The sequence below is a fragment of a genome, unplaced genomic scaffold (genome assembly GCF_019419815.1).
Source record: "Pyrus x bretschneideri cultivar Hongxiangsu unplaced genomic scaffold, Pyrus_bretschneideri_v1 Contig12, whole genome shotgun sequence".
Taxonomy (NCBI): Eukaryota; Viridiplantae; Streptophyta; class Magnoliopsida; order Rosales; family Rosaceae; genus Pyrus; species Pyrus x bretschneideri.
Genome location: NW_025999413.1, coordinates 5,210,284 through 5,226,297, shown reverse-complemented (window position 1 = coordinate 5,226,297; position 16,014 = coordinate 5,210,284). Strand labels below are relative to the sequence as shown.

At 37.6% G+C, this 16,014-nt stretch overlaps 2 protein-coding genes across 2 annotated transcripts; both read right to left on the bottom strand.

Annotated features, from left to right (window-relative positions):
* Positions 1–400: 400 nt before the first annotated feature.
* LOC103944470 (transcription factor MYB41-like) lies at positions 401–7,256 on the bottom strand. The gene is made up of 4 exons (XM_048578118.1): positions 6,686–7,256; positions 6,428–6,557; positions 5,649–6,319; positions 401–707 (listed from the first exon to the last, which is right to left on the bottom strand). The coding sequence occupies exons 1-4, from the start codon at positions 6,978–6,980 to the stop codon at positions 538–540; spliced, it is 1,266 nt and encodes a 421-aa protein (XP_048434075.1). The 5' UTR covers positions 6,981–7,256; the 3' UTR covers positions 401–537.
* A 4,818-nt stretch (positions 7,257–12,074) lies between these two features.
* On the bottom strand, positions 12,075–13,493 carry LOC103944601 (coumaroyl-CoA:anthocyanidin 3-O-glucoside-6''-O-coumaroyltransferase 1-like). The gene has a single exon (XM_009355082.2). The coding sequence runs from the start codon at positions 13,491–13,493 to the stop codon at positions 12,075–12,077; it is 1,419 nt and encodes a 472-aa protein (XP_009353357.2).
* Positions 13,494–16,014: the final 2,521 nt, after the last annotated feature.

Here is a 16,014-nt window from a genome sequence, read left to right as displayed (position 1 = left end):
GACTAAAATTGGATTTTAATCTTGCACAAGGTTATAGTCTAAAACTTATCTTTTTTAAGAATTAAAATGAAGTTTTCTATAAAAAAAAAAAAAAATCAAAAGTGCTGTGTAATTTGCTTCTCTGTAATACATTTAGCTTTGTAATTGATGGTCCTACTGCCGACACATACCAACAAGATAAGATTACTCAATCTAATAGATGAACTATCAAAATAGTACAAATATTTATATATAAGATTAATTTGAAAAAAGGGTTTGGCACAGAAAATGATAACATTATATATATGCTTTTGATGTACAAGAATATTCATCGTCGTGCATGGAAGAACCCTAATTAGTAATTAACGCGTATGCAAGCCCTACCTTTTGATCGGTATCTAAGATGTATAGGATAGTGCTATTTTAGTACGTAAAAAAATGGAAAACTTTGAATTAAAACAATGAAAAAGAATCTCAGTATCAACATCAACTACAAGAACATAAAAAAAAATACAAACACAAAGTATAAGATTATTGAGCCTACGAGACCAAGAGATTCTACATGATATCACTAATGTCCACAGTACTCTCTGGGATTTCAAACTTTAACCAGCTGCTGCAGTAGCTTTCCTTCTCATCCTCTGTGCTGCTGTTTATGTATGTGCCTGATGAATTCAAAGGAGTCGGGCTTGAATAAGGCGTTGACATAACAGAATCGAAGCTTAAATTTGTTAGTGTTTCTTAAATCAACGAAGGTTTTGATGTAGATGGAGCTGAACAGAAAGCAAAATAAACCAAAACGAAAGAAAACGAATGGTTTCTTGTTTTTCACTCTGCAGAAACTCTTGCAGAGGAATATTTCATAACACTCCAAAAAGAGCACTAACTTGCTTTTACATTAACTGAAGGCCCTTAACTTGGGACCACAATAACCACTACAATTCATCCTAGACACACATCTTTCTAATCTCATGGATCACTCAACACATGGCACTCATGGCCTTTTTACAAAACTAGTCATTTACACTTTGCCTCATTCTGCACAAGTGGATACACCAATTTAAACAAAACTTATTCTAAATCTTTTCAGCTCAAATACTTATAGTTCAACACTCCCCTTTAAGTTTTGAGCTGATTTCACACCAAGCATATCTCGAAGATAGTTGAACCGATCCTTAGACAAAGCCTTAGTGAATATGTCTGCCACCTGCTCATTTGTTGGACAGTACACCAAATCGATTATCCCTTCCTGGAGTGCATTCTTGATAAAATGATACCTTCTGTCAATGTGCTTGGTTTTCTGATGGAAAACAGGATTTTTAGTAATTGCAATTGCTGCTGTATTATCACAGTGTACTGGAGTCGCTTCAGTTTGCATCTCACCAAAATCTTCAAGAACAAATCTAAGCCAAATGGCTTGAGCAGTTGCTTCAGAGGCACTGATGTACTCTGCTTCTGCTGTAGAGAGTGCTACACAATTCTGCTTCACTGAGGCCCACGAGAACACTCCACTGCCAAAGGAAAATGCATAACCAGAAGTACTCTTGCTATCATCAACAGATCCACCCCAATCACTATCACAGAATCCGATTAGCATTGCATTCTTTCCCTTTACATACTCTAAACCATAGTCTAAAGTTCCCTTGATATACCTAAGCACTCTTTTGGCTGTTCCAAGATGTTTATTTGTAGGGCAGTGCATGAATCGAGCTAGAAGACTAGCAGCATACATTATATCTGGTCGAGTTGCTGTGAGATACAGCAGACTTCCCACAATTCTTCGATACTGTTCCTCACTTGCTGAACCACTGCCATCATCTTTACATAGCTTCTCTGATGAAACCAGTGGTGTAAACACAGATTTACACTCACTCAAACCAAACTTATCTAACAAAGAAACAGCATACTTCCTTTGATGGATAAATATGCTTGTGTGAGTTTGAATCACTCCCATACCAAGGAAATGATGAAGAAGCCCCAAATCTGTCATCTCATATTTTGTCATCATGTCTTCCTTGAACTCCTTCAGCATCTCAGTGCTATTCCCAGTATACACTATGTCATCCACATAGATTGAAACTATCAGAATTTCTCCTCCCCTTGCTTTGATGTAAAGAGTAGCTTCACTCTGACTTTTCACAAACCCACAGTGAGCAAAATAGGTATCAATTTCACTATACCAGGCTCTTGGCGCCTGTTTTAGACCATACAAAGCTTTATAAAGCTTGTACACCTTGTCTTCACTCCCCTTGATCACAAAACCATCTGGTTGTTCTACATAAACTTCTTCTTCGAGTACTCCATTCAGAAAAGCAGATTTCACATCTAGTTGGTATAATTTCCAACTTTTCTGAGCTGCCAAAGCAATTAGAGTCCGAATTGTATCCAGTCTAGCTACAGGTGCAAACGTTTCATTGTAATCCACACCTGGTTTCTGAGCATATCCTTTGGCTACCAGCCTTGCCTTATGCTTTTGCACTGTCCCATCGAGATTAAGCTTGGTCTTGAACACCCACTTAACCCCAATTATGGGTTTATCACTTGGTCTGTTCACCAGATCCCAAGTTGCATTCTTCTCAATCATTGACAGTTCATCTTTCATAGCCTTCATCCATGCTTCATCTTTGGCTGCCTCTTCAAACTTTTCAGGTTCCATAATACAAAGGTTGCATTGTGCCAAAACATCATCTAGATTCCTCCATTTCAATGGAGTGTGATCAAAAACTTGAGTCCTTCTTATGCTACTGTCCACATCACTTACAGATTCATGAGAGAATGCCAGATTTGGTGACAAAGCATAATCATTTTCCTCTGAAGTTGTCTCTGATGAGATACATTTAGGCAGCACAGATAGCTCACTAGAATTAAACACAGTTACATAGTTCTCAGGAGCTGTCTTCCATTCCCAGGCTGCATTTTCATCAAACACTACATCCCTTGAGAGTATAAGCTTTTTACTAAGAGGATCATACACTCTGTACCCCTTTTCACAGGTTGCATAACCTACAAATATGCCCTTGACACTCTTTGCATCTAGTTTCTGTCTCAACTCATTTGGTGTGTGTACATAACACAGACAACCAAAGATTCTGAGATGTGCAATTCCAGGTTTTCGACCACTGAATGCTTCAAATGGAGTTACTTCTCCAAGAGCTCTTGTAGGACACCTGTTCAATAAATAGACAGCTGTGAGTACAGATTCTGCCCATAAGTAGTATGGTAGTCCTTTGTCATGGAGCATAGCTTTTGCCATCTCAACTACAGCTCTGTTTTTCCTCTCTACCACTCCATTCTGTTGTGGAGTATAGGCCATAGATAACTGTCTTTGAATCCCTGCATCTTCACACAGCTTGTTGAATTCACAAGATGTAAATTCACCCCCTCTGTCACTTCTCAGACATTTTATCTTAAAGCCACTTTGTAATTCCACCATGGACTTGAACTTTCGAAAACAGATCAATGCATCTGACTTGTATTTCAGGAAATAAACCCACATCATTCTTGTACAGTCATCTACAAGAAGCATGAAATATTTGTTACCCGCAAGAGAATCATTCTGCATAGGACCACACAGATCCACATGTACCAGTTCTAGAGGTTTACTAGCTCTCCATGCTTGATTCTTTGGAAACCACTCTCTATGCTGTTTTCCAAACTGACAGCCTTCACAGACTTCATCCATTTCTTCTAAAACTGGGAGACCATGCACCATTTCTTTATTCTTAAGCTGTTGAAGACCTCTAAAATGCAGATGGCCTAGTCTCTTGTGCCATATCCAAGTAGACTTAGAAATACCTGCTCTCAGTACAACCTGATCATTTGGTATCAGTGTCAAAGGATAACACCTGTTCTTTTTCATTTCAACTTTGAGAACAAGACAATCCAATAAAGGTCCATCAAAGATACTACACTTAACAGATTTTCTTTCAACCCAGGTAAGTACATTACTTCTTTGACATATTTTCTGCCTTTGCTAGTGTCTATCACAAGTGTACCAAAACCTGCCACATTCATGAGTTCCCCTGTGGGCATTTGAACCTTGCCAACTACATTTGTCTTCATGTCTATCAACAACTTAGAATCCCCTGTCATATGGTTGCTACAACCACTGTCTACATACCATTCTCCATTCACTTTTGATTCAGTGATTGTGCTATTTGCATAAAACAGGTTCCCTGTCACCTCTACCTGATTAGCACAATTTGCCTTTTGCACTGATTTACCTACTGTGCACTCTCTAGCCCAGTGACCAAACCTTTCACAGTTATAGCATTTAGGTTTCCCTTTATACCTACACTCTCCAAAGTGAAACTTAGAACATACCCTGCACTGTGGTTTGGTACCTATCTGCCCCATTGACTGTGCATTATGTGCAGAATTAGCATGAAATTTCTGCTGAAACTTAGGTTTTGAACCCCATTTCTTACCCTTATTATTCCAATTTTTCTGAAACTGAGATGAACCAGGTTGACCTTCACCCCTATTCTGCTCTTTTGGACTCACTGAGAAAGATGAGAATGCTTTCCCAGTAGTATCAACAGTATGCAGATCAAACCGTTGCTCTTGACTCTTTAAGATTGCAACTACTTCCTGCAACTCTACAGTCTCTAGACACTTTGTGTTTTCTATAACCAAACAGATAGAATCATAAGGTTTACTAAGACTGATCAACACTTTCTGCACAAGTCTCTCATTCGACAGAGATTCACCAAATGTTCTCATTTGATTAATTAACTCATTCAGCCGTGTAAGATAGCTAGATAAAGACTCATCATCTCTCATCCTAGCATATTCAAACTCTCTCCTAAGATTCTGCAGTTTCACAGATCGTACCTGATCACCACCGTGATACTCCCCGTACAACAAATCCCATGCCATCTTAGCTGACTCGGCATTGGCGATTCGTGGGAAGATCTGATCCGAGACTGCATTCTGAATGATTCCCAAAGCCTTTGCGTCTTTCATCAGAACAGCTACCATTCCTTCATCCTCCTCCGATGCTTCTCCAGCTTCCTTCTTCTTCGGATTGGAGGTTGCAATCCCCTTCTCTACCAGATTCCATAACCCAAGAGATTTGAATATCGTTGCCATTTTAATTCTCCAGAACTCGTAGTTCTCACCGGAGAAAACTGGAGTTCGCACTTCCGAGCCTCCAGATCCAGACATGTTTTGATCTGAATCGACAACTTCACCGAGCTTCAAGAGAGCTTCGATTGAGCTCAAAAAATAGCTTCACAGATTTACGCCCAGATTTTTTTAGACCCAACTAGGCTCTGATACCATGTTAGTGTTTCTTAAATCAACGAAGGTTTTGATGTAGATGGAGCTGAACAGAAAGCAAAATAAACCAAAACGAAAGAAAACGAATGGTTTCTTGTTTTTCACTCTGCAGAAACTCTTGCAGAGGAATATTTCATAACACTCCAAAAAGAGCACTAACTTGCTTTTACATTAACTGAAGGCCCTTAACTTGGGACCACAATAACCACTACAATTCATCCTAGACACACATCTTTCTAATCTCATGGATCACTCAACACATGGCACTCATGGCCTTTTTACAAAACTAGTCATTTACACTTTGCCTCATTCTGCACAAGTGGATACACCAATTTAAACAAAACTTATTCTAAATCTTTTCAGCTCAAATACTTATAGTTCAACAAAATTATGGTTCTTGTTGTAGTTTAATGATTGGAAATATGAATTTTCCGGAAAATCAGGATTGGGGCTACTAGAAGTAGTACTGCAAGGCACATAGTTTGGTTGGGAAACAGCTGTTTGATGGTGATCGGTGCTTAAATTCGAAGGGACTATATTTTCTTGGGAAAGGGGGCAGCTCAAGTTGTTCATGTTTGGTGAATAGGCTTCCACATTGATCTGTTGCATCAGATGTTTTGCCATGTCGGCAGAAAAGTCTCCTCCTTGGATGAGATTTTGGAACTGATCATTGGATTTCAAAGGTGGGAGAACTTGATTATTTTGTTCCTGAGAACTGCAAATCTGGTTTTGATGGAGAGTATAATTTTGGGGACACAATTCCGGGTTTTCTTGTTTGATCGATAGCAGACTTGTTGCTAGCCTCAACAGTTCTGGATTAACAAGTGGTTGTTGCTGCTGTGTACCATTCAACAAGTTCGATAAATTGAGAAGTGCAGCAGCTGGGTTGTTGCACACATATGAGCTGAGAATTGAGGACAGATCAAGAAAATCGATGCGCGGAGCATGAGTCACTGGATCGATTCCCATTCGGAGGAGCCTTTTTCGGATGTGAGTGTTCCAGTGGTTCTTGATTTCATTGTCCGTCCTTCCTGGCAAGCGAGCTGCAATAGCTGACCATCTAACATTTTGAAAAAAGAAAATTGATCAGCAGATGTAAATTACTTCAATAACTTGTTTATGCATCAATTTGTATGGTAAATTAAATTGCAATTAAACATAAGCTTACTTGTTTCCAAGAATGCTATGTAGTTGGATTATAGTCTCTTCTTCCTCGAAGGAGATCCTTCCTCTCTTTATATCTGGTCTCAGGTAGTTAGTCCATCTAAGGCGGCAACTCTTCCCGCATCTCTGCAGTCCTATACAATTTATCACAACAAATCATCAATTAAACTGATAGTTCAAATCTCATCGATTACAGTCGTTGATTAACAAAAGGGAAAAAAAAAAAAAAAAAACTGTTTGATGAGCACTATGTGTATTATACCTGCATTCTTTGGAAGGTTTCGCCAATTTCCCGGTCCATGCTTCTGAATATAATTGACGAGCATGGCATCTTCTTCGGTTGTCCATGGACCTTTCTTGAGTCCATTTTTATCACAGCAAGGTGCTCTTCCCATATTGTCAGTGGCGCAGCTGGTGCTGTTATCTAACTTGATGTGGAGGTGGAGGTGGAGAGATGAGTTTGTAAAGGTACTTACTAGGAGAGAAAAAAGGTACTTTGTGACTTTGGAATTAGATTGTAGCTCAAGTCGCTGATCAAAAGGGAAGAGATGAGGCATTTATATAGTGGAAGGGAAGAAGTTTGAGAAACATTTTTGAAGTCAAAGGGATTTGGCGCCGGCCTCAGGACACATGTTCATTTATCTGCAGTACATGGAATATGAATACAATATGTATAAAATTTAGTTATGTCGTAAGCCTACGTTAAAAAAAATAAATAGAAAAAGAAAAAAATAAAGATTGAGCACATGTAAATTTAAGGGCATCATACTTGGATACAATTGTGCCACCGGAGAAGTAACAACAGTGATAATAATCAAACTAGGCTTTTGGGTTTTAGCCTTTAAGGGTTTGACCTTTTTTTTATCCACGATTAAACCCTAATTTTGTAGTTTGCTAAAGTAGTACTCATGAAAAGGATTGGACGGTAAGGTTGTTAGATCTGCTATCAACAAGAAGAAAAGCTTGACCTTCTGGTTTTGCAATTTCGTGTATTCATCAACTGTTTGATCATTTTCCTATCAACTTTCTGTTTAATTCTAAGGTTACTTGCTCATCAATGATTCAATGCTAGGAAGCCGAAGCTTATAACTTTATTTACGTAGGGCTCTCATCACCATTGTCAACGCTGCTGCCTGCTAGCTCCACAATTATATGTATAATTAAAATACACTTTTCTTTCGATAGTTGTTATGTTAAATATATCAATGGTACAGTACATATATGAAAGGATAGAAGTGGAAGTTTGATATCGATGTTGTGTTTTTCTTTTCATGATAATATTTAATATTTTGACCATCTTTTAAAACATTGTCCTTTATTTCTAAAAGTGCAATTAATTTATTGATTGGTTGAAATCTACTATGAATAATTGAAAATAACTTCTCTGCTTGGTCCTACAAGCAATTGACAAAATTTCAGTTTTATGTTGACGAATTTGGTAAAGTTGTCATTTTTTGGGATTGATTGATTGGAACCTAACCTTTTTATGCGTTTCACTAACGAAAGGAAAGAATGAAATTATTAACAAATAAATTTACAAAATTATTCTTGCATTATTTTATGCATTCTTTTTTGCTGCTTTTGATTTTTTTTTGGTTGAGAGGCATTCTGATCCTAATGATTTTTGTCGAAGTCGTGACCCTAAATTGGGGCTTTGCCTTTATATATAAGAGATTTGTGTCCATACTACCATCACTATGGAAGGAAACAAACATACATTTGTATCCCTTCATTTCTATTTAATAATGTCTATAGAGTCTATATGCATGCCATTTTTATCCTAAGAAATATCGGACATAACACTTCTATGAAAATTTATTTTGTTGTAGTATATTTATCAAACGATGATACAAGAACTCAAACTTAAGAGCTCATTTAATGTGGTTTGAGTACCAACAAACAAATACGTAGTTGATTGTTAAATGAATTAATTAGATTGATATATAAGTGTCCTCTTGGAATGGAAAGACCAGAGGCCCGAAGCAAAAAAAATTAAAGATTGATAGTAAATAATAGGATAATACTTTCTTCGTTCATAGTAAAGAAGAAAGTCCTCATTCTCTACTTACGTGACATTGTTTTACCGTGTAAATTATAATCGAAATTCACTCAGTATCATTATCTAATAATCAGCTCTAAAAAATTCATTTAATTTAAAAACTATTTAATTATCCATATAAATTTAAAAAAATGACGATTCATTGCGAGAATGCTTGTGCAATCTTGTTCGCACGTCTTCACCTTGTTAGTAACCCAACAGGATCCTCTCCAGATCTTTTGGTGAGGATCTTGAGGATCAATGAATTGTGTCTGTTCATCGTATATCGTGTGGTCAGTTTTTGTCAAGTACTATTTATTTTTAATTTTAAATAAAAATATTTAAAATAATTTATGACCGCACAATGTACGATGAATGGACACGATTCACAAATCTTTAAGGTCATCTCCAACCGAAGGGTCCAGAGAGCCGAAAATAGCCCGAAAACCGTCTCCAACCAAGGGCTAGGCCAGAGGGCTCGTGAACTCCAAGGAATCTGAAAGGGCCAAAGGGCCAACCGACTGGCCCAATCCAACCAGCCCCGGGTCGGGTTGGATTTTTATTATTCCTGTCTGATATAACGGACAGCATTGTGTTTATTCCTGTCGGTTATATCCGTAAGGAATGGTAAGCCCCTTTTTTTTTTACAATTTTTTTTTTAATTCTATTTTTTCCTATAACTTCCTAAGCCATTATACAACATGAAACAACATTAAATAACATTAAATTTAAATAATAAATTATGTTTGGCCCTCGGTTGGAGATGAAAACAAATATGATTATGTACTATTCATTAAAATATTAATATCTTAAATGATTAGAAAGTTAAAACGAGTTATCTGACCAACCTTCGGTTGAAGATGGCCTAACATCCTCACAAAGAGGATCCGTTGGTAACTTTCCAAGCTGGAATACATTCTACGACACACCGTTAAAATCAAGCCACGTAGCAAACAGAGACAGGTGTACTTCCTACTTTCCAACAACAAATTCAACCCATATCAAGCCATCTCAAAACTGACATATGTCCTCTGGGCGCAAGACACAAGTGTACAGTTCTTTCATCTGCGCGCAGTAACTTTGCTGGGCAAAGTACTCTCTCTCCGTCTGCAAAATAAAAATTCTGAGTCATTGAAAATCAGGTGCCACGGTCCATCCACCTCTATCTAACATTACCCAAATTGGTAAAATATTATTTTATATAATACTAATCTACTAAGATTTTGCCGTGAGAGGTCAAAATGCTGCTGCGGCTTTCTTGCTTTTCTTTGCAATTTTCAAAATCTTTCTTCTTTGCTTCCAAAAAGAGAAATCTAGAAGAACAAGAACTTCGCCCTGCTGTTTTTCCACCCTTTAAAATATACGTATGTAACTATATAAGGACCATTTATTTTCAAATATATGATATCAGCTTTTGAATTTCAAAGAAGAAGAAGCTAGTTTAGTTCACATCATACGTTACAATATTATAGTGCATGTCTCAAAATAAATTAATTTTTAAGCAAACCATAATTTTACTTTGTCCCCTGTTTGGTCTATTAGACACACATGTTAGTCATCACTTAATTTAATTTTTGATGGCTATTAGACATACATGTTAGTCATCTCACTTAATTTCATTTTTCTTCGGATTAGAAGTCGATTGAGCTTAAATAAAAATTTTATGGTTGTGGACATGTGCCCAAAAGTGATTGCATCAATTATATATGCTAGATCATGCATGCATATGTATCAAAAATCCATTTCTGTGGTCGTGGAAAGTTTCCGAGTCGTCCTTCGTCACTATAATTGCTTATTCAAGGGTTTACGCTCATGAGCTTCATGCATGCCTTATGCTAGACGTACACACTATACCAGTTTAGGTAATTACTTGTCACAAATCTAGGGTTGGTATTATACAATATAAAATTTGGTAGTTAATTAATTATATCGTATGATCGTTGATAGCTAACTTTTGTTGATGCGTGGCCTCCAAAACTCCCAACAAACTTTGAATATATATCAAATAGTTCTCCTTATCGTGTATCTTATGAAGGCACGATCGATTTATTGTTTTTAAAAGAGAAATGAGATCCAAGTTTTGTGGACGTAATAGTAATAGAATCACAGAGATCGATCCCTTAATTTTCTATACGTCCATGCACATTGTTTATAGTTGTTGTGTATGACAGTATGAAATCTCCAGTTGTTTACTACAAATGCGAGGATTGTATATACAGAGATTAATACAGACAATCTGCATGAGGGTTGACTCCCCTCATGAGGCCTCAGCTGTTGTCGCTTGTAAACATGTGGATTAGAATTGTGGTACCAAAATTGTATGCAATGCATGGCAAAATTACACGTAAATGATCGACGTTAGTGGTTGTTCTGGTGTTCATCAACCTTTTTAATTTTGTTTTTTTGTTGGGCACTGTGCTGTTCCTTCAAATATATGGTGATGATATTGACAGTGACATCATACATATTGAGTATATTAATCCATGGGGTTAGTGTTGTGCATGCTGGGAAAATGTGAGCATCAATACAATAACATGTGTGAGATAGGGGGGTTTGCAAATTATTGATTTGATTAATTAAGTACAAGTATGAGATACGTGAGATTGTTTTTTAATCTCTTATTATTGTCCTTCTATTTTTTTATTTGCTTCAATATGTTCGTGCTTCAATAACGACGTGGGTTCAAGCCCCGTCGATGACTAATTTAACAAAATCTATCATTTGACAAAAAAAAAAAATGTTCGTACTTTATCAATTTCTATTGATTTTATTTTTTGGTTTTTTATTTTCCATACTGGCATGCTGAACGTAAGCTGGGGTGAGTGACGGTCTCTTTTTGTTTTCATTCACGAGGCTCTGTCTTAATAATTGGTTATGCTAAGCTCAAATATTAGAGAGCAAAGATTTATTATTTTATTATGTATTTAGCATTTGAAGTACTTTTTGCTAGAAATTTTTCAAAAATTGATCAAAATGATTATTTTACAAGTTAATGAAATTATTCGTTTTCATCATATCAATAATAAATCATTACATATGATTAATACTTATCGTTATATTATCGATAATGATAAATTGAAAAATTAAATTATAATCATTTTGATCAATTTTCCAAAATATTTTATTAAGAACATGCATACGAGGCATAATAGAGGCAAGCCTCAATACAAGTATATTAAGGTCCACAATATAGGAACCCAGAGGTGCTAAAATAGCCATAGAGCCCACAGATAGGCCTATCAAGTAACAAACCCCACAATATAGGCCTATCAAATAACAAAACCAGATTAGAAACATAAGGCAATGAGCCTAAACATTAAGCCCAACAAAAGAGGAATGAAAACCCTAACCCTAACAGTCGCGGCTATGAAAACGGTCGCACCAACCAACGTGAGAGGCACTGACGACAGCACCATAACAGCCAAAGCCACCATATATAAAACCCTAAGAAAGCAAAACCCAAAAACCACACTCCACTCAAGGAGACGATCCAAAAGGATCATGCTCAAATGCCCCCATAAAATATTGCATCACCTGATTACTTTTATTTTTATTTTTTGTACCCATCACTAAAGTATTTCTAAAATGTAAATGAAATTAAAGCATCCGTATTTTAGCAGAAATTTTTCAGACCATGTTCAAACAAAGAAGTAAATGCATCCATTGTAGTCCTCGGTAGAGCTAAACCAACCTCAATGCCATCCTCCTCATCTCTACTCTCAGCAAGAGAAAAAACAGTTGAATCAACAAAGTGAACGACCTCCACTTTCTGTGCTCTTCCCCATCCAAAATCAGTCCCATAAACTCCCAACTTTGGCGATCCAGCAATTGCTACACTACTTTCTGCTACAGGTAACTCCCCTCGAAATGGAACCATCCTCTTTAACCCTTCAAGATCTCGATTTTTCAGCTCAAAAATTGCAGCCTCCAAGGCCTTCACCGCCTTCGCAATCCCACACTCCGCCATGATCTCTCTCTTTTTATCTGCCACATAACATGCTGACAAGCAGTTTCCGAAATAGGTGATGGGCACTGGATTCTGAAAGAGGCTTCGTATATCGGCTGCAAACCCTAACCGTAAGAGGTCATCATCCTTCATTGAAGTCACCCCAGTTTCACTAGCATGTAGGGCCTTCATCAAGCACACCCACACAAAACCACATGTGACCACAAATTTCGACAAGTGCTTTGGGGTTGGCTCATTACAATTCTTGCATTGATTCATGATAAGTTGTTTCAGGCTTTGAATATTTTCTCTTCCTAGCACAAATGTTGTGCGAAAGTTGTCTATGAAAATGGAAGAAGACTTAGCCGTGTCAAGATTTTTCCATGTCGATCTCAACCCGATGTATTGATTGAACAAAATGGGCTCATAATCTTTTGGGGTTTTGATCAAATCTCTGTTATAGATAGGAGGTGATTCATGTATACAAGATAAGTCTCCTCCATACTTGTAAACAGAAGCCCAACATTTCATGAAATGATTAGCAGTTCGTCCATCCACAATGTGGCGATATGCTATGGAAATGCATAAGCCAGAGTTTGGGAAAATTGTTGCTTGTAATGCAAGAATAGGAAGTAGAAATGTGGTTGTGTCACTAGAATTGGAGTCCAAATTATTAAAATCCAGCAAATGGGGAACAAGGTGATCAAACTCATGGACATGTCTTGGGTGGTTGCCTATAAGATGGGTGAAGTTGGCAGCGGACTCAGTAATGGTGAATTTGACAGAAGACGTGTTTGCGACATAGTGGATGTAAGGCATGGAGGGAGGAGGGGGACAAGTGACGTTTCCAGAGAGCGGGAAGAAGTTCTGGAGAGTGAGGGAGAGAGTGTGTTTGAGTGATGGAAGGAGGGTTTGTGTGAAATGGTGAGATGGGTGAGGGAATTCATAGAAGTAGAGGCGTTGAACAGGTTGTAGCAAGACAAGCCAAGGTATGTCCAAAAATGTGAGGGGAAGAGAGGTTGTGGGAACTGAATCTTTTGGTGGAGAGACCTGACATTGCTCTAGGACCTTAAGTGTGGAAGCCATTTGACTAGCTTAGTTAATTATGCTACAAATCTAAGTAACAAAGAGTTGAAGTTTTTATAAACACTTGCTAGTTTCAACTTGCCAATTGCATAAATTCTTGATTTTATATTTGTGTCATGGGAATCAAATGACACTCAAATTATGGAAGTGGATAGGTTGGTACCAATATATGCCTGTATTTAAGGTCATGTATGTTTAATGTCTTTCAAATTCATCTGCGTAAAGAGTGTGTTCAAAAGTTCCAAGGGTGGAGGGATTGGATTGCAGATATTAAATGGGATTAAGGTTGTTATTGCCTTCTAATCGTGCCTGATTTCACTCTATAAGTGGGATCAACTCTGATGCAGCGTGACAAATAAAGAATAAAGAGAACATGAAATTCGGAATCCATGAAGCATGAGAAACCTCAAAGTTTATAAGGAATGATTTGAAAGATTGTAAAAATACAACCCTAAAAGTTATTTATATGTCTTAGCAATCCATAAGTTCAAAAGGAAAATAAAATGGGAAATAATTATATCTCAAAGATTTCCTAAAACATGTAATACACGGAATAAAGGTTTCTGTCAAAAAGATCTCGAGACCAAGTAAACTTGAGGAAAGCTTCAGTTGGTCTCAAAATCGATCGCGGTCGCACAATCGAGGATTTCGGAATCTCTTAGTCCTTCAAGTTTGTGTTGTGGGTATGCCAACTTATGCCCCAAGCCCAAGCGAGTAAAAAGAAGTTGGTGATTTTAGTAGCACTTTGACTTGACTTCTTTCAAATACGATTGGGAACTAAACAAGGAACTTGTCTCGGTTGTAGATTCTCCATGCCTTGGATGCAAGGACTTTTGATATGCGCTAGATAGACGTTGAGATGGGTGTTGTGTGACATCCCACATTGCCTAGGGGAGTGATCCTTATATGTATATTCTCATCCCTACCTAGCACGAGACCTTTTGGGAGCTCACTGGCTTCGGGTTTCATGGGAACTCCGAAGTTAAGTGAGTAGTGCACGAGAGCATTCTCAGAATGGGTGACCCATCAGGAAATTCTCATGTGAGTTCCCAAAAACAAAACTGTGAGGGCATGGTTGGGGCCCAAAGCGGACAATATCGTGCTACGGTGGAGTCGAGCCCGGGAAGTGGTCTTCCCCGGGCTGAGATGTGACAATTTGGTATCAGAGCCTAACCCTGGTCTCGTGTGTGCCGACGAGGACGTCGGGCCCCTAAGGGGGGTGGATTGTGACATCCCACATTGCCCAGAGGAGTGATCCTTATATGTATATTTCTATCCCTACCTAGCATGAGGTCTTTTGGGAGCTCACTGGCTTCAAGTTTTATGGGAACTCCGAAGTTAAGTGAGTAGTGCGCGAGAGCATTCCCAGGATGGGTGACCCATCGGGAAGTTCTCGTGTAAGTTCTCAAAAACAAAACCGTTAGGGCATGGTTGGGGCCCAAAGCAGACAATATCGTGCTACGGTAGAGTCGAGCTCGGGAAGTGGTCTCCCCCGGGCTGGGATGTGACATGTTGTCCGTGCAGACATGATGAGTGAATGGATGGGTGGAAGAGAATTTGGTGAATGATATGGTGAGATAGAATGTATGAGGAGGTGAATTGCAACAATCTAAACAAACTTGTCGAATTGATTGAATTGCTAAGTAATTACGTTACAATACTCCTATTGCGATAAAATAAAATAAAAGAAAATAAATTACGATAAAATAAATAGCAAGAAAGTAAATTGCGATAAAATAATAATTAATTGGAACGTGAGGAAATATTTTTTTACGTTAAGTGCAAAAAAAAAAAAAAAAAAAAAAAAAAAAAAACAAACAAGATTACGTTGGGTGCGAGAAAATAATTTACGGGAATCGAAAATTGATTTGAAATAAAAAACTATGTAGGACTACATTTTGAATAAAAAATAAGATGACAGCAACAAGTTGGTAAGGACGTCTAACAATGAGCTAGAGGGTTTCATTTATAGTAATTGAGAGAATCCATCCATGATGTCTTTCCTTGAATTGCCTCTTGAGCCTTGATTTCTTTTCCGCTACAAATTTCTCTCAAGATGCATTTGTCTTCAATTTTGAAAATCTTTAATCAATCTCATCCTAAAATGTTCTTGGATGATTGTGACTTAATTCAAGATGTAACGCAAAAAGCGTCAAAGATGGGTCCAAACAACTTCATAACACGTGACATTGTAAGCAATCACTTCTTTTCAGCAACACTATATTCACGAATGTATTCGCATTTATTTAACCTTTTAAATGGTGAAGTTTGAAATATAACTTGACACGTCCCAACCATAAATCCTAATGATACCTGGATGACATGTGCTAGCCGACACTCGGAAGTGACAAAAGCCATAATTTCATACATACACAAGAAAATATCAGCACCTGAATATCAAAAATCATAAACAATAACAAGATCCTGAATTAAAAATAAGGGTATCAGAAAGTTCAATGATCACATATCCGAAACAAAAGAAACAAAAATATGTCCAGAGCATACTACTACACAGAACTAC